Source organism: Callospermophilus lateralis, chromosome 12 (genome assembly GCF_048772815.1).
Source record: "Callospermophilus lateralis isolate mCalLat2 chromosome 12, mCalLat2.hap1, whole genome shotgun sequence".
NCBI classification, from domain to species: Eukaryota; Metazoa; Chordata; class Mammalia; order Rodentia; family Sciuridae; genus Callospermophilus; species Callospermophilus lateralis.
In genome coordinates this window covers 73,310,038-73,336,166 of record NC_135316.1, presented here as the reverse complement: position 1 = coordinate 73,336,166, position 26,129 = coordinate 73,310,038, and the positions used below count along the sequence as shown (strand labels likewise).

Below are 26,129 nucleotides of genomic sequence, written 5' to 3'. Positions count from 1 at the left end.
AAATTTCTCTAAAATTCCTAAAAGTAAGAGTTTTGATCCAAACTGAACAAAATTAAAAAATACAACTGGATCTAGCCTTTTCAGAAAAAATTAGTGGTGGGGATATAGCTCAGTGATAGAGCATGTGTTTAGCAGATTTAGAACACTGCTGGATTCAACCCCTGATACCAAAAAAAAGGTAGTTTAAAACAAGAAAAAAATGTGTGTTAGTTTGTGATAGCTTCCGTCCTTTGGGAAATAACATTTACAACCAATTACTATAACTCCACCATATATGTCCTTCTGATTTGGTGTGTTTTAAGATATGAATATACAAGCTGGGTACAGTGGCCTATAATCACTGCTACTCAGGAGGCGGGGGCAAAAGGATGGTAACTTCTAGGCCAGCCTAGGCAACTTAGCAAGACCTTGTCTAAAAATAAAAATAGGGCTAGGAATACCTCGGTGGTAGAGCACTTGTCTAGCATGCATGAGACCCTGGGTTCATCCCTAGTACTACAAAAAGTAAATAAATAAGAGTATATTCTAAATATAATTATATAGCAAAACCATTTATGGGAAAGTTTAAATGAAAACAAGATGTAAAATACATTCCAACATATAGTTAATATAGTATTAAGGGGACTCAGGGAAGAGTTACAGGAAAACAAACATAAAATTATTATTAGCCAAGTATTAGAATTCATTCTCCAAAAGTTATTTCAATCAATTTAGGGATAAAACTTTGATTAAAAAAATACACCTTCATTTGTGCTTAAATCATAGGTAAAATAAGATTAGTACACCAAAATCAAAGATAAACTTTTTTGGTGGGGAAGGCTGGGTAAGGAACCCAGGCCTTAACAAGCTAGCTAAGCACATGCTTATATGTGGTAGTGCTCTACCACTGAGCTATACCTCTAACAAAAATAAACATTCTTAAATTTATTCTTTGGTGAAAGGGGTAATTTAAAAATTGAAACAACTCTAAAATATTAATTCAGCTTCATAGGAAAGAGAAATGTTAGCAAATAATTTATCAAAACCTAAAGAGACACAGGATTAAAGCTACTTACAATCATACCAATTAAGATAAATCTTAAAACGTAATTAGAAAAAAACAGAAGCCAAGAGTGGAAGCACTGTCATTGGTTTCTCAGTTAAATCCTTTATATATAAAAATTTAAAGGTCTCTCTTTCACAGACAGTAAACAGTTCTTTAAAATGCCATGTTAAGACATTACTAAAAATCTGAATTTGACACATTCATATAATATTTATTTCTAAAAAAAATATATATATATATATATATATCATATCCTAAATACAAAAGCAACAGAATAAGGGAAACAGGCTTGAACTGTTTTTCCCCCTCTCTCAGTTATTACCACCCAAGCAAAACAAAACAAAAACAACTCTTCAGAGGTTGCCAGAACCCCAGAAGGCATTTCCACATAAAAGAGTTAATGGGCAGCTGGCCCAACTAACTAACCAGTGACCATTTGCAAGCCTCCTAGGTATATTCCCAGCAGAAACATTATCAGATTAAAGGAACTGCAAACAAACTGGGCTGAAACCTTTCTTTGTCCAAACCCAGCCTCTTCTTCCTGTGATGTCATATTACAAATCCAGCAAGCCTTTCTTTTTTCACTTCAGAGAAAGCCCATCTCACAATACAGCTGGCAACCGTGGAAAAGGACTCAATTCAACAAGAGCTAACTTGCTTAGGAATTTACTTCAGAACTTTCAAAAGATTCTTCTGCTTGGGCCATCTAGAATCTACTGCAGGAATACCAGAAAGGAAAACATCATTTAAAAGAAGCAAGAAAGAAAAAAGGACTAATTGGGAATGTTTAAGTCTCTGAAACTCTGCATTGAAAAGCAAAATAAGATTAATCATTTAAGCTTAAACATTGTGGATTGTAAAGGAACTCTGATTCTGAAATACTCATCTTGACTACTGAAATACAAGTTTATAAGACAAAGAGCTGTGTACCCATCTTGGATCACAGCTTTTCTTTTCATTTGCAATCCTGTGGGTTGGCTTCACTGACTGCATTTTCCCATCAGTTAACTAAAGCTTGGATTCATGGATTTTCTGGAGACTAGAAAATAAAAATATTTTCCTGTTGAAGAATCTACTGGAAACTTTACAGCAACAAGTTTCATGTTTCTTTCATATATTTTGGAGAAAAAGGAAATATTTATAAAACCACCCAAAGATCCAAATAATTTGCGAATAAATTGGATGTTATAGTGGTCGAAATCTGAATATCAAAGGAGACTACAGCCAGGGACCAGGGACCTACGGAATTTCTTACTGTAAGTTGGAAGTGCCTTTATAATGGTAAGCGCTAACAGCTCTCAATGCCCCTATGATGACTCCTTTAAGTACACTTTATATGGGTGCATGTTCAGCATGGTGTTTGTGCTTGGCTTAATATCCAATTGTGTTGCCATATACATTTTCATCTGCACCCTCAAAGTACGAAATGAAACTACCACGTACATGATTAACTTGGCAATGTCAGACTTGCTTTTCGTTTTTACTTTACCCTTCAGGATTTTCTACTTTGCAACAAGAAATTGGCCATTTGGAGATTTGCTTTGTAAGATTTCTGTGATGTTGTTTTATACCAACATGTATGGAAGCATTCTGTTCTTAACCTGCATTAGTGTAGATCGATTTCTGGCAATTGTCTACCCATTTAAGTCAAAGACTCTAAGAACCAAACGAAATGCAAAGTTTGTTTGCATTGCTGTGTGGTTAACTGTGATAGGAGGAAGTGCACCAGCAGTTTTTTTTCAGTCTACCCACTCTCGGGGCAACAATACCTCAGAAGCCTGCTTTGAAAACTTTCCAGAAGCTACTTGGAAAACATATCTTTCAAGGATTGTAATTTTCATCGAAATAGTGGGATTTTTTATTCCTCTAATTTTGAACGTAACTTGTTCTAGTATGGTGCTAAGAACTTTAAATAAACCTGTTACATTAAGTAGAAGCAAAATAAACAAAACTAAGGTTTTAAAAATGATTTTTGTTCATTTGGTCATATTCTGTTTCTGTTTTGTGCCTTATAATATCAATCTTATTTTATATTCTCTTATGAGAACACATACACTTGTTAATTGCTCAGTAGTGGCAGCTGTAAGGACAATGTACCCCATCACTCTCTGCATTGCTGTTTCCAACTGTTGTTTTGACCCTATAGTTTACTATTTTACATCGGACACCATTCAGAATTCAATAAAAATGAAAAACTGGTCTGTTAGGAGAAGTGACTACAGATTCTCTGAAGTTCAAGGCACAGAGAATTTTATTCAACACAATCTACAGACCTTAAAAAGTAAGATATTTGACAATGAATCTACAATATAAGCTGCCTGAACTAAAACCACTGGAACTTCACTGGGACAGAACCTCCAAGTTCCTTCAACTGTGAAAAGTGTTCTCTTGGAAAACTATTTCTCCTGACCTCCAAAAGACAACACATGGACATTTTAATGTTTTTAAAGAAAATTTGTACTCAATGTGTTAAGCATTAAAATATACTCTATTCTTGTATAATACATTTTATTTTTTCTGAGCCATTTTAACTTGTTCCTTCTTCATTAAAAAAAAATCTCTAAAAAAGTTATTCAAAGCCTAAAAGTTACTATGATTTAAGTCATGTGGTGACCATCTATATACTGATTTTTATATTAAATAATTTACTCATACTAGAAGTTTTAAGTATTTAATATTTATTAAATATTTCATTTCTATTTCATTTTGAATTAAAATTACTAATCATGTATCTTAAATTATAAATGAGAAAAGAGCAATTTAAAATAATAGTTTTTATTACAGGATTTCTCAAAAATAGTTAAAAATGTAGTCTTCTGTAGAATGACATACTAACACTATTTGAAGATACTTAAGCAGTGACACTGATAGATGGTATTTAAGGATTTTATCTTTGAAGGTAATTCATTAAAAGAAGATGCTGTTAAACTATACAATATCCTTTGAAATTACTACTTTAATTCATTTTTCTGGATATAAAACCCAATTTCAAAATGATATATGCCACAATAATTGAGAAAAAAGTAATAAAATATTATTTTGCTAAGTAAATTTTTTAAAATAAAATGCTATTAGAGGTATATTTTTTAGTTCATTTATGTACAATAAAGAGTATGTTAGATTTTGAGTATGTTAGATCAGAGAAACACCAGAGGTAGTGAAATACAATATTTAGTACTTAGAAAGTGATATTCAACATATTTTTTATTTTGCTTCCCTCTTCTGACCATTTGAAGCCAAATACTGAATTGTAGAAAATGTTTAAAGCAGCAAAATGTTAATATACGGCAAATTAATGCATGTCAAATAGTTTTATTAAGAGCACAGTTCCTTATATAAAAAGCAACAAAACAAAACATATAATAAAACACAATCACATTTTCATTATAAAACAAAAAAAGGCAAGGCTTTGAGCTATATTTCAGAAAAAAAAAAGCACAACTACACAAAAACTCTCAGTTTTCTCTTTTTTTCCCCCAAAATCCAATTCAAAATTAACTACAACAAAATGTCTTCTACATGAGAAAAAGGACATGTAATTGAATCCATCATTCAACCTACCTGGTTTTCACCATCTTATTTTTTCGAAATCTGGATGCAACCTAGACAAATTTTAAGATGTACATTTGATATTTACTACTCTCTGGGTTTGGGCTACAATGACTTCTGACAACTCACAATGATTTGCTAGATTAGTAAATTCATTTTCAGTAAACTAATTGTGGGGGATTTTCTTTAGGGATCTGGTTTCTTTTAGGTAAACCTAAAGCCAAACAAAATTAATGAAAAAATTAAGCCTGGTCCTTTATATTCCAAGAGAAGTGTGTGTATGTTATATAAGGTTCTTTAATTTCATACCACACTCCAGAAAAGATATTCATTAAGCACTTTTAAATGTGTGTTTTTGAGTTGAAAAGCAACTAACAGCCTACCCATCTAAAAGAAGCAGAGAGTTACATAACTTTGAGATTTCTCAGACCATTCCTCTGCTTAAAGATCTGTGAGTAAAACCCAAGGTAAGATCACAAAGCGTGAATATTACTTTAAAATACTAGCAAAATACTAACTAGAGAGTTGTTAATACTATGATTACTAGAGAAACTTTTGTTGCCTTCTTATCAATAGGAGGGTACATGAATTAAGTTCTTAAGATTCTTCATAATTTGATACACAGCTGATACTTGTTTTCTCATCTGGAACCTCAAATATGGAATACATCTTATCTCTATAGACAGAGTACTAGAACAAAATTAAAGTTATTTTCCTTTGTTGGTGTTACAATTTAAGGTAAACTACATATTCCAAGGATTTTCTCTTTCCTCTTTATTCAGAAATATCTATAATAAAATTAGAACTGAAGATTTTACTTTTTACTTTTGAGCCCTTCCCTTCCCCTGAAAAAAACTGTCATTGCTTTTAACATCTTCATAAAAGTAGATGATTAGCTAATTTTCCTTCATACGTCAACTTCCTTCAGAGAAACACAATAAGAGGAGAGAGTTTTTCAGGGTTTGAAAACAGCTTTACAGCATCCTAATAATTGGTTATGAACCTAAAAATTATCTTTTCTTAGAAAATACCAACTGAGTAACTAATCCACAAAATAAATGTCCTGTGCATAATGTATTAGTAGAAATTAAAAGAAGGAAGAAACTGAAGACCCAATCAGAAAACCTTAATATTTACATTCAAAATACTGAAAATAAATTTGAAGTATAAATCATAATCATAGGTACTGGTAATTAAAAGAATTAGCCACTAAGTTGAGGAACAGAAAATAGAAAATGATGTTAACTTCATCTTTCCAACTGACAAACATTGGATTTATGAATGGAAATAGCTATTAAGAGTCTAGAGCAATTGCTTTTTGATGCTGCAATCTTGGACCCCTGATGAACCAGACACTTTGTTTTTTGTTAATATAGTAAGCTACTATTGACTAGAAGAATTTTTACTACCTTCTAATATTCAAATTTTTAATACTTATATGCCAATCCAATTCCAGATGTTGTCACAAACGAGGGAAGATGTAACCTGGTATTCATAGTTGTGAATAAATAAATTGCATAGAAACAATTTTATAAACAGTGCTTAGATGTAAATGAAATCTCAAAGTAATCTTAAACGGTTTTTTAAAAATTCAGATTGGGGGCTGGAGTTGTGGTTCAGTGGTAGTATGCTCATCTAGCATGCATGAGGCACTGGTTTCGATTCTCAGCACTACATAAAAATAAAGACAATAAAGTCCATCAACAACTAAAAACAAAATATTTTTAAAAATAATAAAAAGTAAAAAATAAATAAAAAACTCAGATTGGCATGAAAACTAATTTACCCATTTATAACATACATGACTTCTAAGGAAATAAATTCCAAATTGAAAAGGACTAATGATATAGGACACATTTAAAACAAATATTATTAATGATCAATAATATTTCTTAATTAATAATATTTTCCAGAGGTCGATATGTACATAATCTTAAAATCATTAATTCTGAAATTTCGATTTTATCTCATCATTTTTACTTGTTTCCTGACTATTTTATAAAAGAACAAAGAATATCAATTAAATAAGACAACAGGTCAGATAATTTTTAAAAAATAGAAAATTAACTTAAGGCCAAATTCTCTACCAAGTCCTTCCCCCTCCCTCTCTCAAAGATTTACTACATTATCTTCTTAAAATAAGGATATGAAATTATCTCTTTCACCTGAAAAGCAGTGGTAAAATCAATACAAGAAATAGGACCCAAGAAGTAGGGGTAATTCAAAAATTTATAAATCAATTTTCAAACTCAAAATTTGCTTTACTTATATAGATAAAATCGAGTTTTTTTTTTGTTTTGTTTTGTTTTTTTAATGTGTTGCTGGGGATTGAACCCAGGGCTTTGTGCATGCTAAGCACATGCTTTACCACTGAGCTACATATAACCCAGCCCTGATTTTTGAAAATAATTAAAGTTTAAGAAGATGTTAAGAGTGAGAAACAAATATATACCATATACTTAAAGGTGAGTTGTAGTTAATAGCCACAGTTGTAGTTAATAGCCACAGCTGAATGTGCTGACTTCCATCATCTTTCTATCAAAATGGCTTCTGGAAAATTCACAATTTAGAACTGAAAGGGCCTGGAGGTCATTTGTACCTTAAGTTGGACAAACTTAAGAAACTAAAAAACTAAGTAATGTGCACAGAGTCACTTAAGAATTTAAGGTAGAGACTAGGTAGGAACTCTGTTGTTTTGACTGATCTAGATACTTAATGGTGGCCAGAGCACTGGCACATGAAAAGGAAGAGAACTTGGCATACCGAAAGGATTATAGCGAAGTCAAAGCATCTGGAGTTATAAGACTGAGCACTTACATGGTTACAGCTCACATTAAGACCATGTTAACAGCTGAGGATATTTAGGAAGTCTTGAAGGATATCAACTAGGAGACTTGATCAGATTTGCATTTGAAGATCCCTCTGAGGGGCTGGGATTGTGGCTCAGTGGTAGAGTGCTTGCCTAGCACTGGTGGGCGCAATCCATGTTCCATTTTCAGCACCACATAAAAAAATAAAGGCATTGTGTTGTGTCCATCTACAAAAAAGATTCTCTCTCTCTCTAAAAGATCCCTCTGATACAAGGTACAGATGCATTTGTTTTGGACAAAGAAAAATACCTGGTAGTTACTTTCTTATATTGATTGTGCAATAACTGCCTAACTAGATACATCAAGCTTCTTGAGGAAAGGGACTATGTTTTATACTTCTTTATATATAGTCTCTACAGGGCCTAACACAAGATTGGAATAGAGATTGGAAGGAAGGGGTCTAGAATAAAGAACAAGTTAGATATTATCTGCTTGCCAGATTAATTTTAAAAAACTAATACCTATTTTACATAGTTCCTATTCTAGGTATTAAAAGTATAGTTTTAATAAAACTTCTATATCTACAAACACAAATATGTAAATAAATAAGACTGCCTTTTTCTTTACCAAACTGATGGCTCATTTAATTCCTCAAAAGCACCCCAACACACACAAAAGCAACAAATCCTCTTTTGTCAAAAAGACTACAAGAATTCAACTCTTACAGTTATCAACCTTTCATTTATCAACTTTAAACTGCATCTGTGAACCCTCACTATTTAGATGAGGTCCAAAAATTGCTAAAAGAAACCATTTTGTCAGGTGCCTGCACACTTAATCTCATGGCTGAGGCAAGAGGATCACAAGTTCAAGGACAACCCCAGCAATTTAGCAAAGCTCTAAACAATTTAGTGAAATTCTAATTTAAAATAAAAAAAATAAAAAATAAAAAGGACTGCGGATGTAGCTCAGAGGTAAAGCAACCCTGGGTTCAATCCCCAGATCAAAAAGAAAAAAAGAAACCACTTTGTTCTTGAAGACATTCTTCATGGAACTATCTTATTTCTTATTTGGAACAACTATTTTCCTAGATTTGCTGCATCCTAAGATTTTTTTTTCTCCTATTGATTTCTCTCTGCACTGCTATGACAGTTTCACTTTTTCTAAGATTTCATGACTTCCCTTTTCTTGAAGACTTTTTTCATTTGCTAAAGTGTATTCTCCAGTAATTTCATTTCAAAAAGAATAGTAAAAAAAATAATTTCATTTTGTCTTCAAATATTTAACCAGTAGACAAATGAGAATGGCAATGCTGATCTGAATCTTATTCCCCAGAAAAGAATTTATTATTTCTCTCTGGAAGCTTTCACAACTTTCTCATTATCTTCAGAATTCTGATTTTCACCAAAATATATTTATTCATCATGCTTGGCACGTTGAACGAGCCCTTCCCATCTGAAAACTTTTGACTTTCATTAGCTCTGCAAATTTTTGTTATTATTTATTATTTCATCTTGTCTACTTTTTCTGATTGTTCTTGTGGGGATGAACAGAAAGATAATGAAACCAAAGTGCTCCCAAATATCAAAATAAGAAACAGTGTAATAGCACAATAGTTTGTTATATTTTTCAACTAGGAAAAACAATGTTTTCTCTTTAAAAATGTTTTTTTCCAAGTTTGGATTTACCTAGTTTCTGCACCACTTCTGTCTATGGCACCATCAGGAAACTTAACTGTGGAAAACTATTTTCAGAAGACTATTTAAATATGTGTATTCAAATAAATTAGACAGTAGTCTAAAACAGAAAGTAGTCAAAGTGTCCAATATTTCTATTAGAAAGATAATGTAAAAAAATTATATTTTCAAGAACAAATTAAACTTACTAATTAATAACAGTCTCCTACTCTGCTACAGAAATTCAGATAGTTTATATTTTTCCTCTTTGTTTTATGGACATCCAGAATTCCAGAGCCCATCCACAGTATTAGGAATCTGGTATTTATTTTGTTTATGATTCACATACTAGTAAAAGACAAGTCATTCACTTCTCTACCTTCCTCATTTCAATGCTTAGAAGAAAAAATCCTATAAGTAACAAAACTTAATTTTTAAAAAGTAGCATTACTTAATTGTAAAAGAAAAAAAACTTTAAGACAAATCATCTTAAAATATAAAAAGGGTAAAATGATAAGAATGACTATACACTGTAATTCCAAAAAGGAAATGAACTCAAAAGATAGTAAGATTATGTCAGTTGTTGAAGTATTCTTAAAGAGTATAATAAACACCTTAAAGAAAAATTATCTTTTATATTTTAACAAAAGTAAGGAACATTAAAACTCAGAAAGAGTAAGAAACAAACCCAGCTGTTTCCCTAGTCCATGTTGCCTTATCATGTTCTAAATTTAGCACTTATAGAAAAAAAAACCACCAAAAATACTTTTTTGACAAAAGTAGAAAATATTAGAAGACAGTAAGTAAATTAGTAAACCCATATATGTAAGAGCCACAAACATGCATATTGAAATGACTGGGTTGTAATAGTTCAGAGTTTTAAAACCATGCCATAAATATTATGCAAAGAGAAATGCCAAAAAATTGTCTTACTTTAAAATTAAGGGTAGGTGAACTCAAAGAACAACTGCCTTTGAGTGGGTCTAAAATTTTATTAAACTTACTAATTAATAACAATCTCCTACTCTGCTACAGAAATTCAAATAGACAGTTTGTATTTTTCCTCTTTGTATTCTGGACATCCAGATTTCCAGAGCCCATCCACACTACCCTAGTTAAGAAATGAGTACAAATTTAGAAGTGAAAATTCTAAGATTAATTTAAGTAATTCTCTAACATCATAACTGCATACTAGGCTTTCTGAATAGAGTATATGTACTTTCATGCTCGGAAGTGAAGCCCAGAAGATATTTCCTGGCTATTCCTACAGTTGCTGTCTCCCTTGTTTGTACTTGAATAATGAACTAACATTGCCTTCAATGTTACCTACTGACATGAATCATAACTAAAGCAATGTAACAAATGTCAACTGCAATGTAACAGCTAACATTCCCTATACTCTGGCAACATTGGAATTCAGTAACACCTTTTTTCCCCTAAACTTTTTCTATTTTGAGAAGGCAGTGGGGTGGAAGAGCAAGGAGAAAAATTCTCCATACATATAGTAGCCAGGATAAACAGGTCTAATACTATTTACCTGTGTTCTCTGTTATTAAGAAATCATTGCATGGGAGAGGAAAGGAAATGAAGTAAGGAGAAATAAGAATTCTGATATTTTTGATTACTGTTCTCATAAATGCTCACAAGAATTCTGAATGGTAAATGTTACTGTTCCCATTTACGGATAAGGAAATGTGAGATAGTTAGACAACTTGCTCAGAATCACACCAAAACAAATTACATGACATCTCTGAACCTCAGGTTTCTTTCTCTTTAAACAGGGTTTACCCTTCCAGGCTTCTGTGAAGATTAAATGAGATCTGGTGATCCAATCCCAGGCTCTTTCTACAGCACAATAGTACTCACAAAGATAAAGAGACAAACAGATAAAACATGAGGAAAGAAACTAGTCGTGACAATGCAAATTTCAAACAGTAAACTAATATACACAGAGAAACAGCACAGAGGTTGAGTATAGCCTTAGGAACCAGAGATCCTGAGTTAAAATTCTGGCTTTGCCTACAACTAGTTTGATAACAAGGGAAAGTTCTCAAGTTTTCTGTGCTTCAATTTCTTCATCCATGAAATGGTCATAAGAAGAGTATTTCACAAAATTGTAAGAAGCAAATGAGTTAACACAACTTTTTTAGTGCTTGTACAAATATGCAAAAGCATTACTTATTATTGTTATTTCTACACTGAATGCCAAGTGGGGGCCATTTTGATATTGGTCTATATGACAATCAGGAAAGACTTCTAAAAAGTAGGCAAGAGATGAGCTTTTTCTAAGCACTGATTCTATTTATGAGCTACCTAAAGGATGTTCCTGAGTTGCTGGATTTTTTTGAGATGTCTGAATTTCTTTAGTTCTTTGTACCAATTCAAAAATAAAGAGGTTGTGTAACATGTATAACACAATCATAAATACTTTTCAACAGTGAACTCCAGCAATTTCTCCTGTGTATCAGAGTGTTTGAGTGTTTTAAAGATTAAACAAAGGGATCAAAAAAAAAAAAAAAAAAAAAAAGGATAGACTTAGGGTCAAACATAGGGTGCAACTACTAGAAGTGCCTTGAGCAAAGGTTTGAACATGGAAAAGATTTTACTTTTAAAACCATAAACTGATCTGGATCATGAACTTGGGTTTATGTAAGCATTTAATACAGAAGACCTACATTGATTTATTATACTCATCTTTGTTTCTTTCTGTTTTCTGGGGTTTTATTTTCTTTCTTTCTTTTTTTTTTTTACAACATGAAGAATCACATAAAAACGTATTTATCAACTTATTGATCCTTAAGAATTATAAAGAAAAAGTGATTTTATTAAATTAAGCTTTTATCCTTAAAAGCAATCATCTATTTTCACCTCAGTGGATAATTATTCAAAAAAAAAAAAAGAGAATTATTCACAGGAACTAAGTTACTTTCCTCATTTTGTTCATACTTGTACTGCATATTTATATTTTAAAATTCTCCTTAGAATTTTCTTTAAATTTTGGAACTTACTCTTTATATTCTTCCCTGTTGTGCTACCTAATAGGCCTAACTACATATTCCAGTGATAATAAAAAGAGTGTGTGCATTGTTTAACAGAAATAATGTGACTCAGCAACAGAGTGCTTTACTAGAAACCGACATGGAATTTGGAATCTAATCAAGAGGAGTTCAAATGCCAATTGGGTGATCTGACATAAATTACTTAACATTCCTGAACCAGTTTCTACTTTTGGAAAATGAAAAGTATCAAATTCATAGGATTGTTATGAGAATTAAGTTAAACAGACACTTTTAATGCACAGCACACTGCAGCTGCTGAATAAATATTAGATTTCCCCTTCCATCCATTACTAATTAGTTCCTGGGTAGGGCACAGATATTCAGTGACTCTCTCCCCTCGAGTGTAAACTAGAATCATACCTACACTTTCTCCTTTGCAGAGTTAGTGTAAAAAGCCAACAGAGAATTTTACTTGAAAGCCCTATAAGAATATATGTTCATCTAGAGTCATTTAGAATTCTGTTACCCTGAAGAATGGCCCACAGATTAGCAACATCAGAATCATCCAGGAGTTTATTGGAAATGCTGAATATTAAGCCCCAATCCAGATCTACTTGATAAGAAACTGTATTTTCAAAAGTTCTATAGATGATTCTAATATACATTAAAGTTTGAAAAGCATTACAAAAAAAAAAAAAAAGCAAACAAAAAAAACCCCTCAACTTGGAAGAAAAAAATTTGTTAACATAGTTGTGCCAAAAACCTCAAGAGACAAAGAGCATATACCATAGTGCATATTGATTTAATTAATTTAGCAGAGCAAGTTAGAGGCAACAGATGTAAAGCCTTAGACACTAAAACACTGAGAAATAATAAACCAATAGAAAAAAAGGGAGTAAAGGTAGGGGAAATCACTAGGAAAAGAGCACAGCCTTCTCCAGAGGCAAATGAGGAGTCCAGTTCACTAATGTTTATAATGGGTTTGCTACTTCAGAAAGTACTTTCAATATGTTCTGTTAAAGAAGAAAGGAAGCACATACTGTATTTCAAGATTTCCCTCCAAAATAGTACATGAGTGTACACACATATTTTTAAAAATAATTACTGCATAAATTATCTGGTGCACTCTCTTTTGTAGAATACCACCTTTACCAATAGAGCTAGCTCTTCATTTTAAACAAAGTTAAAAACTCTGATAATATAACTTTTAAGACTACTTTTAATATTCATCTGCCATTGCACATTTCCAAACCTGACTCCTTTTGACTTTCATGGCTTATCCATTTTCACAGTATAGCCCAATAATTCACCTATCTACTAGATTACAAAAACCTTTAGGGACAAGTACAGTTTATTTAAAATACATGATGCACAGAATATCAAGTATCACCTAAGGAGAACTAGGGAGAACTGAGCTAAAGGAAAACAAGCAAATGAAATCTTGTCATTGTATTTTTTTGAAATAATTTTTCTTGAATATTTTATAAACCATGAAGCAATCCTGTGGAATGCGGATTCACATTCAGTAATGACAAATAATTCTGAACATTAAAATAGTTTTGTAGAAAATATACTTAGGCTAGAAGGACTTGAATCTTTTGGTCTGTCTTAATCTATAGGACTCGAGCTGTAGCTCAGTGGTAGAACACATGCTTAGCATGCATGATACTCTGGATTCAATTCCTAGTACCACCTCCAAGAACAAAAGTACATGTCTCAATTTACGAAGGAAGAAACTGAGACATAAAGACATTAACTTGTACATGGAAGGGCCAGGACCTAAAATCAGATCATTTGATTCCATGTCCCATGTTAGGCCACGCTACCTGTCTTTGAATAAATGTTGTCTGCTCAAGAGATGAAAGAACTCTCTGACTATATTAAATGATGAGTAGGGAAGAAGGTCTGGAAAGTAAAGCTGTGATAAAGAGGCAGGGCCACATTATCACAGCCACAGTTAAGAGACTGGTTTTCTTCTACATGGCAATGGAAGTCACTGAAGATTCTTGAACAGAAATGTGCATAAATAAGCATTTAGGAAGATTAAGTTGGCACTAAAATATAAGATGAAGGTTAGTCCCAAAGGTAGGAGATTGAACAGAAGAAGGTGGTGATCTGATCTAGGGAAATGTAAATGAAAACAGATTTCAAAAATAATAATGAAATAAATCTGAGCATGGTAAAGGTTTTGTTTGTTTGTTTAGTTTTTCCATGTGGTACTAGCAATTAAACCCAGAGGCTCTGTACCACTGAACTACATCCCTAGCATTTTTTATATTTTTTTTATTTTGAGACAGGGTATTGCTAAATTTCTGAGGCTCACTTTGAATTTATGATTCTCCTGCCTCAGCCTCCCCAGTAGATGAGATTACAGGCAAGCAACATTGCAGTTGGCTTAAAATATTTCTAAAAATTCAATTCACAGACCCTATACTAAACTAGAGGGAAAAAACGCACACTTAGCATTCAAGCCTTGGAAACTTGAAAAGTAATGGAAAAACAGACATATTGGGAAGCCAAGTTGTATTTTGGACAAAATAAATTTCAATTTTGAACAGTGAAACCAAGCCTTATAAATCACTTGAGAAGCTATTAGTTACCTGCAGAAGTTAAGGGCACAATATTAGGAATAAACTGAGTAAGAGTGAGAAAGAATAAGATTTTTTTCAGAAAGAATAAGATTTTTTTTAATTAAAATATGTTCTTGCTGGAAAAAAAAGTAAATGCATGATTATTTTAAAGAACTCATGAGAAGCTTTTAAAACACAACATAATTTTTCACTCTAGTATCACAGCTGTTGTGTAACTTTAAATATGGCATCACACTGCTCCACTGTCCTTACCTATATTATTAAAAAAGCATTAAATGTGGCAATTCGCTTGCCTTCCTGAGAAATAGTTCTCTGTAAAATATAACTTGGGGGGCGCACAATGTCTCATGGTAAATACTAAAACCTTTGTACAAAGAGCACCAGAGGTTAATGATTTACCATATAAACAGACAAACAGATATCCTTTCTGGCTTTTTCAGAGCCACAGGCTTTTCTCCCTTTTGTGTTCACTTCCTGTCAAGTTTGACATTTCAAAGGAATACCAAAGAAGCTTTCAAAATCTGTTAGGACTCCAAAAATATAAGTTATTCATTACAATGGTACTCACCTAAAATAGACTTTTAAATTTTAGAAAAATAATTTGAAAGAAATATTTTCAATCTTCTCTTACATAGAAGTATGCTTTCCAAAATTTATGTAACTACCTAAAGAAACTTGCTTATGTTTGGTGATCACAGAAAAGTAGTAGGACAGAAACAAATTTAATGAGTAAGCTATATTTGATAACATTTACAGGAGATTCAACTTTCTTGGGACTTATGGAAATTTAATACAAGGAAACAGTTAATAATTAGTAAGTACTTCAGTGTTTTCCAGCTAGTGTAATAACCCCTCCAAAACAGTAATCAGAAGACCCAATGCATTTAATGTAGAAAAAAAGAATAATTGATTGTTTAAAACAAAAATAATATCACTGTATTATAGGGTCTATAATTTATATTGAAGGAATGTATCATAAAGAATACTGTTCTAAGGCCTTGTTTTTTCTTTTTTTTTTTTTTTTGGTTGGTTGTCTTTTGTTTTTGTTTTTTTTTCTTCTTCTTGGTACCAAGAATTGAACCCAGGAGCGCTTAACCACTGAGTCACATCCTCAGGCCTTTTTATTCATTATTTTGAGACAGGGCCTTGATAAGTTGCTGAGGATAGCTTTGAACTCAAAATCCTCCTGCCTCGGCTTCCTATGTCTCTGAGATTAAAGTTGTGTGCCACCGCTGCAGTGTTTGGTTTGGTTTGGTTTTTGCTTTTAGATGTGGTCTTATTATGTTGCCAAGGATGGCTCTGAACTCCTACACTCAAGTGATTCTCTTGTCTTAGCCTTCCAAGGCATGTGCCACTGCACCCTACTCTAAATTATTTTTTAATATTAAATTATTTATTTATTCTAATTTGTTATAGATAGAAGAATGCAATTCATTTCATATTACACATATAGAGCACAATTTTCCAAGTCACTGACTATACAAAGTATTTTCACACCAATTGTGTCTTCATACGTATACTTAAGGTAATACGTCTAACTCATCCCACCATCATTCCTACCCCCTGACCCCCTTCCTTCCCCTCCCTCCCCTTTGCCCTATCTAAAGTTCCTCCATTCCTCCCATGCTCTCCCTCATCGCCATTATGAGTCAGCATCTAATATCAAAGAAAATATTCTGTCTTTGGTTTTTTGAGATTGGCAAACTTCACTTAGCAAATATTCTCCAACTCCATCCACTTACCTGCAAATGCCATGATTTTATTCTCTTTTAATGCTGAATAATGTTCCGTTGAGTATATATACCAAAGTTCCCCTATCCATTCATCTACTGAAGGGCATCTAAAGTTCTTAAGACTGTATGAGAAACAGTGCAACAGTATTTAAAGGTAGACTGAGAAGTTAAAGATACATATTATAAATCATAAAGCAGCAAATTACAAAATAAAGCAAAGAAGTATATAGGTAGTAAACCTATAAAGAAGATAAAACAGAATAAAAAACATACAGTGCCAAAGAATGCAGGAAAAGGGGAACAAAGAAGAGATAGGACAAATAAGAAACAAGTTAGATGGAGAATTTAGACCCAACCATATCAATAATTACAGTAAATATAAATTAAAAGGCAGAGATTGTCAGACTGGATTTGAAACCCAACTACACACTACCTATGAGAAACTACTTTAAGCATAAAGACGCTAATAAGTTAAACATAAAAGAACAGGGCAAATGACATGCTAATACTAATGAAAAGAAAGCTGAAGTGGCCCGGAGTGGCTTTATTAATATCAGACAAAGTCATTTTCAGAACAAAGCACATTACCAGTGATTAAGGATAAATTCACCTTAAAAATAATACAATTCTAATTGCTTATATTCCTAAATTTTATATGTAAGACACTGGACTAGGCATTTTGAGAGGTTTCTGGAAAATGAGATAGGAATATTACCTTTCAGGCCCGTTCTAGCCCTCTGCCCTCCTGCACTGAAGATGTTAGTCCCTAATTCACATTCCTCCTTGCTAACATATCCTGAGTGACTGACCCTTTCTCAGTCTCTTGGTTCCTTGACTTCCCCATTCCCAACAATCTTCATTTCCATACTAGTTCAGTCATGTACTCTAAAGGACTTTCCTTAGAATATAATAAACTTCCCAGAAACGTTGTGTCCACTTAGTTGAAATCTCTATGACCAAACTTCCCCTTTTACTCCCATTGTCACTTCAACCGCACCTAGTAAACTTCATTAAACGTTCCCATTTCTTGAAACCTCTACATTATCAGTCTCTTATCATCTCTATGCAGCTGAAAACTCCAAACCATAAGAGTCTAATCTCTCTAACATCCTCAATTTCCTTACCCCATTACCATTCTGCTGCATTTGCTTAGCCATAATTCAATGACCTAGTTCTATTAACTTGGTCACTTTTCTAATCTTACACCTGGTTGCTAAGCGATGCTGGGAAAAAATACCATCACACAACGCTATAGTGGCACTACAAATTTGTGCTTCTATCCTCAAATTGCCTGTATTGCTGCAGGGCAATGCTCTTCTCTTTTACCAGTCATATCATTCTATTAGTCTCCACAACAATTTCAAATCACATCCGGGCTCCTCAAATTTCCAACCATACCACTCTGCACTCCCCACCTACCAAGACTAAGTAAATTAGTGCAGTTCTATTTCATAAAATAAACAAAATGGGCAAAAAAATCTTAAAAACCATTAAATGGAAACTTCAATTTCCTGACATGCCATGCACTACTACCTTACTCGCAATTGCTCTTCTTCTTTTCATTTTTGACACAGAAATATTTCCCATCCCATGTGCTCTTTTAAAATGTGACCTGCCTCTACTCAGACAAGCATCCCCTGATTCTGTGACTGCTCTGACCAACAAAATATAGCTTCCAGCTACGGTTCTTCTACAGACTTTTAGAAGCCAGCTGCTATATAAGAAATGTAATTACCCTCAAAACAAAAGTGCCATGAGAAGCACAACTTCTCCTGTGAAATGGTTAGGAGGATAAGATGCTGCACAGAAGAGGGAAAGAGAGACAGGATGGGAGGAAGGGAGAGGCATGCATACACAAGAGCGGCAAGCTGTGAGGGTTGAGAGTGAAAAAGAACCTTGGAAGTGGATCCTCTGGCTCCAAACATCTGCTGACACCACACAGTCAGAGATGAACTGTCCAGTCAAGCTCTTCCCAAATTCTCAACCATCACAAACAGGAGAAAAATAAAATGGTTGTTTTAAGTCGTTAAATTATTTCCTAGGGAGAGAATACTATCAATGGCTCTTTTCCACCAACATTTTATCCCAATTTTTTACATTAAGAAAAAAATTCTTCTCTCCACCTCATACTCCCCAAGCTATATCTTTACTTTTGCTATATCTGTATCTCCCTTCACAGGCAAAATTCTGGTTTTAAGAAAAAAAAAAAAAAAGCCATCTATAGTCATTGTCTCTACTTCTTGACCACTAATTCACATCTCACCCTATCATCACTTCATCTAATGGTTTTTTCTACTGTCAGAAGAGGATTCTTTGTTACAAATTTTCAGTTCTGACTAATTGCTTCTATAGTGTCTGAAACAGCAAGTTCCTTCCCAGACTTTGTAATACTCTCTTCACAAAATAAATAAAGTAATTAATTTAAAAAATAATTTCTGGTTTTCTCCTATTTCTCTGGCTGCTCTAATTCAATAACTTCTGTAGGTAGCAGATTTTCTTTTCTAAAAACATCCTTTAAATGTTGGGGCTCCTTAGGATTCTATCCTTTAAACTTCTCTTCTTATACTAAATTCTACCCTTAGGCCACCTTAACCATTCTCCCAACTTCATTTACTTAATAAGGCATTGTGATTACAGCTTTGGAATCAGAAATACTTGGGTTCGGATCACAGCTCTGTCATTTAGCTTGTGTAGTCTAGGGCAAGTTATTAAACCTCTCTAAGTATTCATTTTTCATAAAGAATATTACCACCTCATCAATTATTATGAAAATTCAATAATACTGTTAAGTGCTCAAATTGCTTGACACTAGATAAATTGTCAATGAATTGGCAATTTTATTATGTATGTGTGGCAGTTCTCTAATCTACATTCCTGTTCTAAGCTCTTTCTAAATTCCTATTCAATAAAATAAAATGGTTGTTTTAAGCTACTATATTGTTTTCCAGCAAAATACCACTTGAGTAAGTTCTTTTCTATCAATATTTAATCCTTATCTCTTCCATTAAAAAATAATCTATCCTCCACTTCACATATCCAACTACCACCTGACACCTCTATTTAATTGAGCAGAACTTGTCTTCCCAAGAATATCTCATCCTGAAGTTTTCAAAAGCAATTTATCTTATTTTCATGAATAACACTACTATCCACTTAGTTATTCAAGCCAGAAACCTAGATATTAGTATAAGCTGACCCTTCTCTGTCTTCTCTTATTCATACTTATATAATTAACTGCTGTATCTATTAATACTAGATACTATTTTAAGTATTTTATATACATGAATTCATCTAATGAAAATAATATAATAAAATATAAGCTTATAAATGACTAGTAGGTATTATAGATAATAAAAACAGTAAAACTATAAAGAGGAAAGAATGATTACAAACTAGAAAGGCAAACTGAAATAGACCTTAAAATGAGGTTAAAAAAAAAAAAGGCAGGAAATATATTTTAAAACTCAAAGACTGGCAGAAAGAAACAGTTGTATGGGTGATAGTTGAACAGACAAGGCTAAAAGGAAAAAAGAATGTAGGCAGGGGTTCTCAAACTTCCTGGACTCACAACCTTTTTACAGTATTAAAATTACTGAGGACCCAGAAAGCCTTTGATCATATGGGTTATCTCTCTCAATATTTACTGCATTAATAAAGAAACCTTAAATTTAATTTAATTAAAGCCAAGAAGTTTTAGAAATATTTTATTTAAACCAACAACAAACACATGTGTTAACATAAACATTTTTATGAAAAATAACCATATTATTTAAAACAAAAAACTGGTACTGTTCTATAATCTTACTCATGTCTTTAATATCTGGCTTATCAAAAGAGACTTGAATTCTCCTATCTGCTTTTATATTTATTGTGCTTCAATATGTTGCTTTGGTTGAAAAATAAGAGAATCTGGCCTCAGTTGGAAAAAAAATTATCTTAATAGCCTTTTGAGCTATGGTTATTCTCCTTTGATACTATACCAAAACTCAACCAGTGATAATTTCTTAAAGTTAGCTGCAGTGTGGAATCAAATGATTTAATCAAATCAATTAAAATCTTTTGATATATCTTGAACGATTTCAGGTAATCTCTTACCTGATTTTATATGATGTATTTAGTCATTTGGAAATATTTTCACCAAATTAAATAGATCTTCCAAATGTTAACAAATCTCTTTATATAAGAACAAAAAATCACATTCATTGATAAAACCAATGATTTAATTAGAGAAGTCTTTTCAGTATTGGAAGTTGTCAAGATTACAGTAGTGGATATAAGTGCTCCAAAATTCTATTTTTCACTTGAAAACACATAATTTGTCATTGGCAATCATCACTGTCAGTTGTTTTCCTTCAAGTGACATGCTCAGTTTGTTCATTTTCAAGAAAATGTCTGCCAAATATCCAAGACTACACAAACAACTGCTCATCAGTCTTACAAGTAAAAGACATGTTTCATGTAGAATGACGAGTTCAGTTCACACTCAACCAATATACAAGCTTTTCCTCACAACAACTTTTGCACTTTGGTATGCAGCTAGAAAAAAAAGCTAAAAGCTAAAAAAAACAAAACAAACAACAAAAAAACCCCAAAGTACTCAAGTGGAGATTTAATAAAATACTTTCCAACTGCTTCAAGGATATTCTAAAATGAAACTGACACATTTTGTTTCATTTTTTAACTGAGAATGTATAGTGGTGAATGCAATGATTACTAGCCATTTTAGAGTCACTGCTTTATTTTGGATAATGGTGCCAACAGTTTCACATCATGAGTTTAAATGTCAACAGACTGGAAAAAATAAATAACACCTTAAGAGTAATAATAAAACAGTTTTTACTATGCAGATTCCCTCAAGTGGTTTCAGAAATCGCCAGAGAATCCTAATTCATGTTTTGAACAGCTGACTTAAGAAAAAAGGAGACAATACTTCTAACAAAGAGTCTTTGAGCTTCACACAGTGGCACAGTCCTGTAATCCTAGCATCTCAGGAGGCTGAAGCAGGAGGATCACAAGTTCAAGGCCAGCCTCTGCAACTTAGCAAGGCACTATGCATCTTAGTAAAACGTTGTCTCAAAAGAAAAAATAAAGGGTTGGGAATGTGGCTCAGTATTTAAGTACCCCTGGGTTCAATTCCCAGTATTGCCCTCCACCCTCCCCAACACACACAAAAGGTCTTTCAGGCATCAAAGAGTTGGCGTAAAGCTCTCATTCTAAAAGCACACACTATGTTCTTCTGACCTTCTTAATATGCTAGATAATTTTAGAATTATATTCTTTGCACCATGTTATACTGTGAAGATTCTGAATTTTTCTCATATGAGATCTTTTTTTTTTTTTTTTGTCATTAGTTTGTTGCTGAGGCTGACCTTGAATTTACAATCCTTCTGCCTCAGCCTCCCGAATCGCTGGGATTACAGGTGTGTGCAGAGGTGCCTGGCTGTTGCTTGTTTCAACAGGCAATTATCTTTGCTGAACTTGAACTGTACAAACCATTTATTGGGCAGCAGCTCCAGTTTCAGTTCTGACCTTCTGTCCTTTATTAAGCCGTTCTAAGTTTGAGTCAGGTTTAGTCAGAGATGTGGGTGGACAGAATTTGGTCACCCTTTCTCTTGCGAAACTCTTCCACTTTCTTCAACAGCCAAGGTTTCTTCGGCTTCAATTTTCTAGTTTCCTTTATTGGAAGGCCCTCTTCCCATTCTCTACTGTCCTTCTGTACAATACTGCACTTAGTCCCAGACAAAAAGCTTCATTCCTCCACAGGCTCATAGCTCCCCTCATTTCCCTTCTCAACTAAAGTCTGTCTGTTCTTCCCGTCCAGTGGTTTCAAGATGTTGCTTTTTGTACTCTATATAGATTATATAGAGTCTCTTTTTGAGGGAGTCATATGGTAAGGTCTTTTTCTTTTCTTTTCAGATGTCATACTGGGGATTGAACTCAGAGGCACTTGATCCCTGAGCCACATCCCCACCCTATTTTATATTTTATTTAGAGACAGGGTCTCACTGAGTTGCTTAGTGTCTCACTGTTGCTGGGAATGGCTTTGAACCCTCCATTATAGGTGTGTGCCATCACACCGGGCAGGAGGGTTTTTTTCTATCATCACCTGATGAATATGATCTCCCGCAAATTAGCATGATAATTTCTGTAATTATAAGACTTCTTTGGATGCTGTGACAGATATGGTCTCAAGGTAGTATATGGTAGATCAATAACAGTCCACAATAATTCAGGAAAGAAAGACCATTGAGAGAAGAAGTACCTGATGTAGCTTGGTTTATTGAAAAAATATTGAGTACGTTTAGAAGACTCTGAAAATAAGAAATCCAGATCTCATTTCATCACCTCCTAGATTATAAACTTCTTAACAGATTTAATAGGCCCAAACATCTGGAACTTACATAATCTAACCCTTGGGTATAAAATATTCTATATCATCTTTAATTTTTTATATTTTCAGAGAATGGGATTTTACTAGGTTTTTCAATAGTGTGCCCCAGCATTATACACTTACATATTGCCTGCTAACTCTCCTGGGATGAAAAGAAACAGAAGGGTACTCTTTCCTTCCTGATCCTTTATTTCTCAAGACTGTCAAGCACAGATACTGAACCTGTTTCCCCACAGGATCATTAAAAATACAACCATGTTCTTCCTTAAATTATTAGGGGCGGGGACTAAGGGCTTAGTTTAGTGCTAGAACACTTACCTAGCACATGGGCTGCCCTGAGTTTAATCCCCAACACACACACACACACACACACACAATTATTATGGGGGAAAATTAAGTATCACCTCACTTGATGTTTCCCTTAGGTCAACAACACTGTATGAATATGTTCTCAAGGATTTACAGCACTGATGAGGAATTTTTATTGTGATATTGATGAAAAGACTATGAAACCTTGCTGAGTCTTGATCTGAATGTTTGTTAGAGTGGTGTGTTTAATTTGTGAAAATTTTATCCGTCACTTGAAATATTCACTTTTGTATATAATACAATTTTGTTTCTTTGTTTTATACCAGGGATTGAATCAGTAGGCACTTAACCATTGAGCCACATCCCCAAACTTTTTATTTTTTCTTTTGTGACAGGGTCTCACTAAGTTGCTTACTGGCTTTGAACTCACAATCCTCCTGCCTTGGCCTCCTGAGCCACTGGAATGACAAAAGTGCGCAACTACACCCAGCTTTTTAAAATATTTTATAATATATATATATAAAATACTTCAAGTTTTAAAAAAAAGTCTGTGAAAGCTTATCATGTCCCTTCTCTATAATGCCAATTATTCCCAGAGGAATACACACGTATCCTGTTTGTATGGCATGACTTATTACACAAAATTATCCACTACCACTATAGTATTTGTACAATTAAAAAGTAATATAAAATCCAAACATTAGCAATATATAACTAAAAGTCCTCTGGTTTCATCTCCTAGAAAGATTACAATTGGAACTGAAATTCAGAGGCTTATGGCTTCTACATCATCCCATCATAAATAAATTATACTCTTTTCCAAACTTTGAGCATCTCATTTTTTTCTTCAAAAATTTTCAAAATTAAAGTAATATATTCAGAATCTTTGAATTCCAGTAATTGAGCTAAAAAGGCTTGAACAGAACAATTTTTGAAAAGGTAAACTTCTATTACTTTTTCTACACAAGTTTTCAGAGCCCTCATTTTTGTAAACTCACAGAGAATGTTGTATAATTATGTCCTGAGGGAAATAAAGTTAATTATCTGAGAGAAATAAGAGCCAGGTACAGTGGTACATGCCTGTAATCCCAGCAACTCAGGAGGCTGAGGCAGAAGAATCGCAAATTTAAGGCTAAACAAAGAAACCTAGTGAGACCCTGTCTCAAAATAAAAAACAGAAAGGGCTGGGCTCAGTGGTAAAGTGTCCCTGGGAAAAAACCAAAAAATAATAGTAATAATAGCCTTTTTCACATGATAAAGTAATAACCTGATCTCAATTCCTGAAGGTGGGGACAGAGTTTCTTAAAAGTAATTATTTTTTAAATCAATTTATTGATTTTTGCTATTTTAGTTTAATGCCCCAGATTCCAAAAGTTTTAACTACTCCTTTTCTTATCAAATGGAAATCTGTCCTACAAGGAGTTACCAAATCCAGTAATGGCAATGTCGTATTTTTCTACGAATTTTCTTTACTTCTCTCTCCATCCAATGGCTATGTGACAATACAAGAAAAGACTAGGAAACAGACTCTCAATCATTTAATATCCAGAACATCAAAAAAATTAAAACTAAGGTTACCATACATATTAGGATTGTAACGTAAGAAGTCTTAATTTTCTATTATTTCTATAAATTGATATAAATTAAAAAGATATATGCAGGTGGAGTCTAATCTCAAATGCTTCATTTGAGAAGTGTTTCAAATTTTGGAGTTTTTTTGATTTTGGAATGTTTGCATAGACATTACTGGTTGAACACCCCTAATCTGAAAATCCAAAATCTGAAAATGCTACAAAACTTGAGAAACTTTTTGTTGTTGGAGCTCAACTTATATATGCTTAGCATGTAACACAGTTTCAAAAGAAATGAGTTATTAGTCTATAAATCTGATGACTCACAAAGTATAATCCAACTATGCAAATTTCATAGTAGTATAACAGAACTGCAAATAAATACTTTAAAATTAATACACAGAAAATGTCACTTTTATTAAAACAAAATATTTATCAAAACCTTGCATGCAATAAATAGAAGACTTAGAGAATATGATTTGTGTTGCTATAATGCCTTAAACAATACCTATAATTGAACTATGATGTAGATTTTTTTGTATTATCTTTAATAATGGGACAAAATGACTCCTACTAAATTGACAGGAAAAATGTTCTTTTAAATCATATAAATAGCACAATCTCAAATTCTTAATTTTGTTGAAATTTAAGAGCATTTACGTTGTCAATCATAACACATATTTTAATAAATTACCTAACTACTTTAAAGACTTCTTCTTTACTTTAAAGTGCCATGTTTTAAGAGAAACTACTCCAAAATAAATCACTATATTAGATGCTCTGGGGAGCTTAAAGAAAATTTCATTCTAATATTCCACTTGATTCCTGAGCTATCTATATACACTGAAATAACATTATTCATGAAATTGCATATTTACTTTTACAGTAGATGTTAAGAAATATGTCTCACTAATAGATACTTTTGTTATCCGTATACATATAAAGATTTTTAATTATTTTAGCTATTTACTTACTGAGAGCCATGCAAGGGATTCCATGATTCGATGTTCACATCGTTCTAAATGTTTTATCATTTCTCTTGTCAAGTTGGCTTCTGCTTTGATAAAACTTTCAATCACTTTGTAAAAATCAAAGGCTTTTAAATTAAGTACATTCAGAATCCATGGGAAGGACAAATCTGTTCCAGAATCAAGATTCTGAGATGTACTTCCTAAAAATGAAAGAAAAAATGTATAGATATGAAATGTTAAGACCTGAACTAAGTATTTTTATTCGGAAGGTCTTATCAAACAAAGAATTAAATAATTTGTATTTAGAGCAGAATTTTTTATTCTGGAGTCTATAGGCTCCCAAGAAATAGGCTCCCAAATTTTTGAGTGTATGTGCATGTATGTTTTTTCTTGAGAAATGGCTCATAGCTTACATCAAGTTTTCAAAGATTTAAATACTCTAAACTTCTATCTGGGACAGGTTTCTTATTTTATCAGCAATTCA

At 32.9% G+C, this 26,129-nt stretch overlaps 2 protein-coding genes across 3 annotated transcripts in view; one reads left to right on the top strand and one right to left on the bottom strand.

Annotated features, from left to right (window-relative positions):
- Rb1 (RB transcriptional corepressor 1) overlaps nt 1–26,129 on the bottom strand; it is a 148,012-nt gene that overhangs the window by 57,962 nt on the left and 63,921 nt on the right. For both annotated transcript variants that reach the window (XM_076871938.1, XM_076871937.1), the window contains one exon: nt 25,649–25,845. In XM_076871938.1, the coding sequence (XP_076728053.1) occupies nt 25,649–25,845 (197 nt within the window). The remainder of the gene's footprint in view (nt 1–25,648; nt 25,846–26,129) is intronic.
- Nucleotides 1,581–3,547, top strand: Lpar6 (lysophosphatidic acid receptor 6). Its single transcript, XM_076872313.1, has one exon. It carries the CDS (start codon nt 2,324–2,326, stop codon nt 3,356–3,358), a length of 1,035 nt encoding a protein of 344 aa, XP_076728428.1. The 5' UTR covers nt 1,581–2,323; the 3' UTR covers nt 3,359–3,547.

Bases quoted from the DNA above. Each gene is read 5' to 3' on its own strand.
- Lpar6 (XM_076872313.1), top strand. From the start codon at position 2,324: ATGGTAAGCGCTAACAGCTCTCAATGCCCCTATGATGACTCCTTTAAG.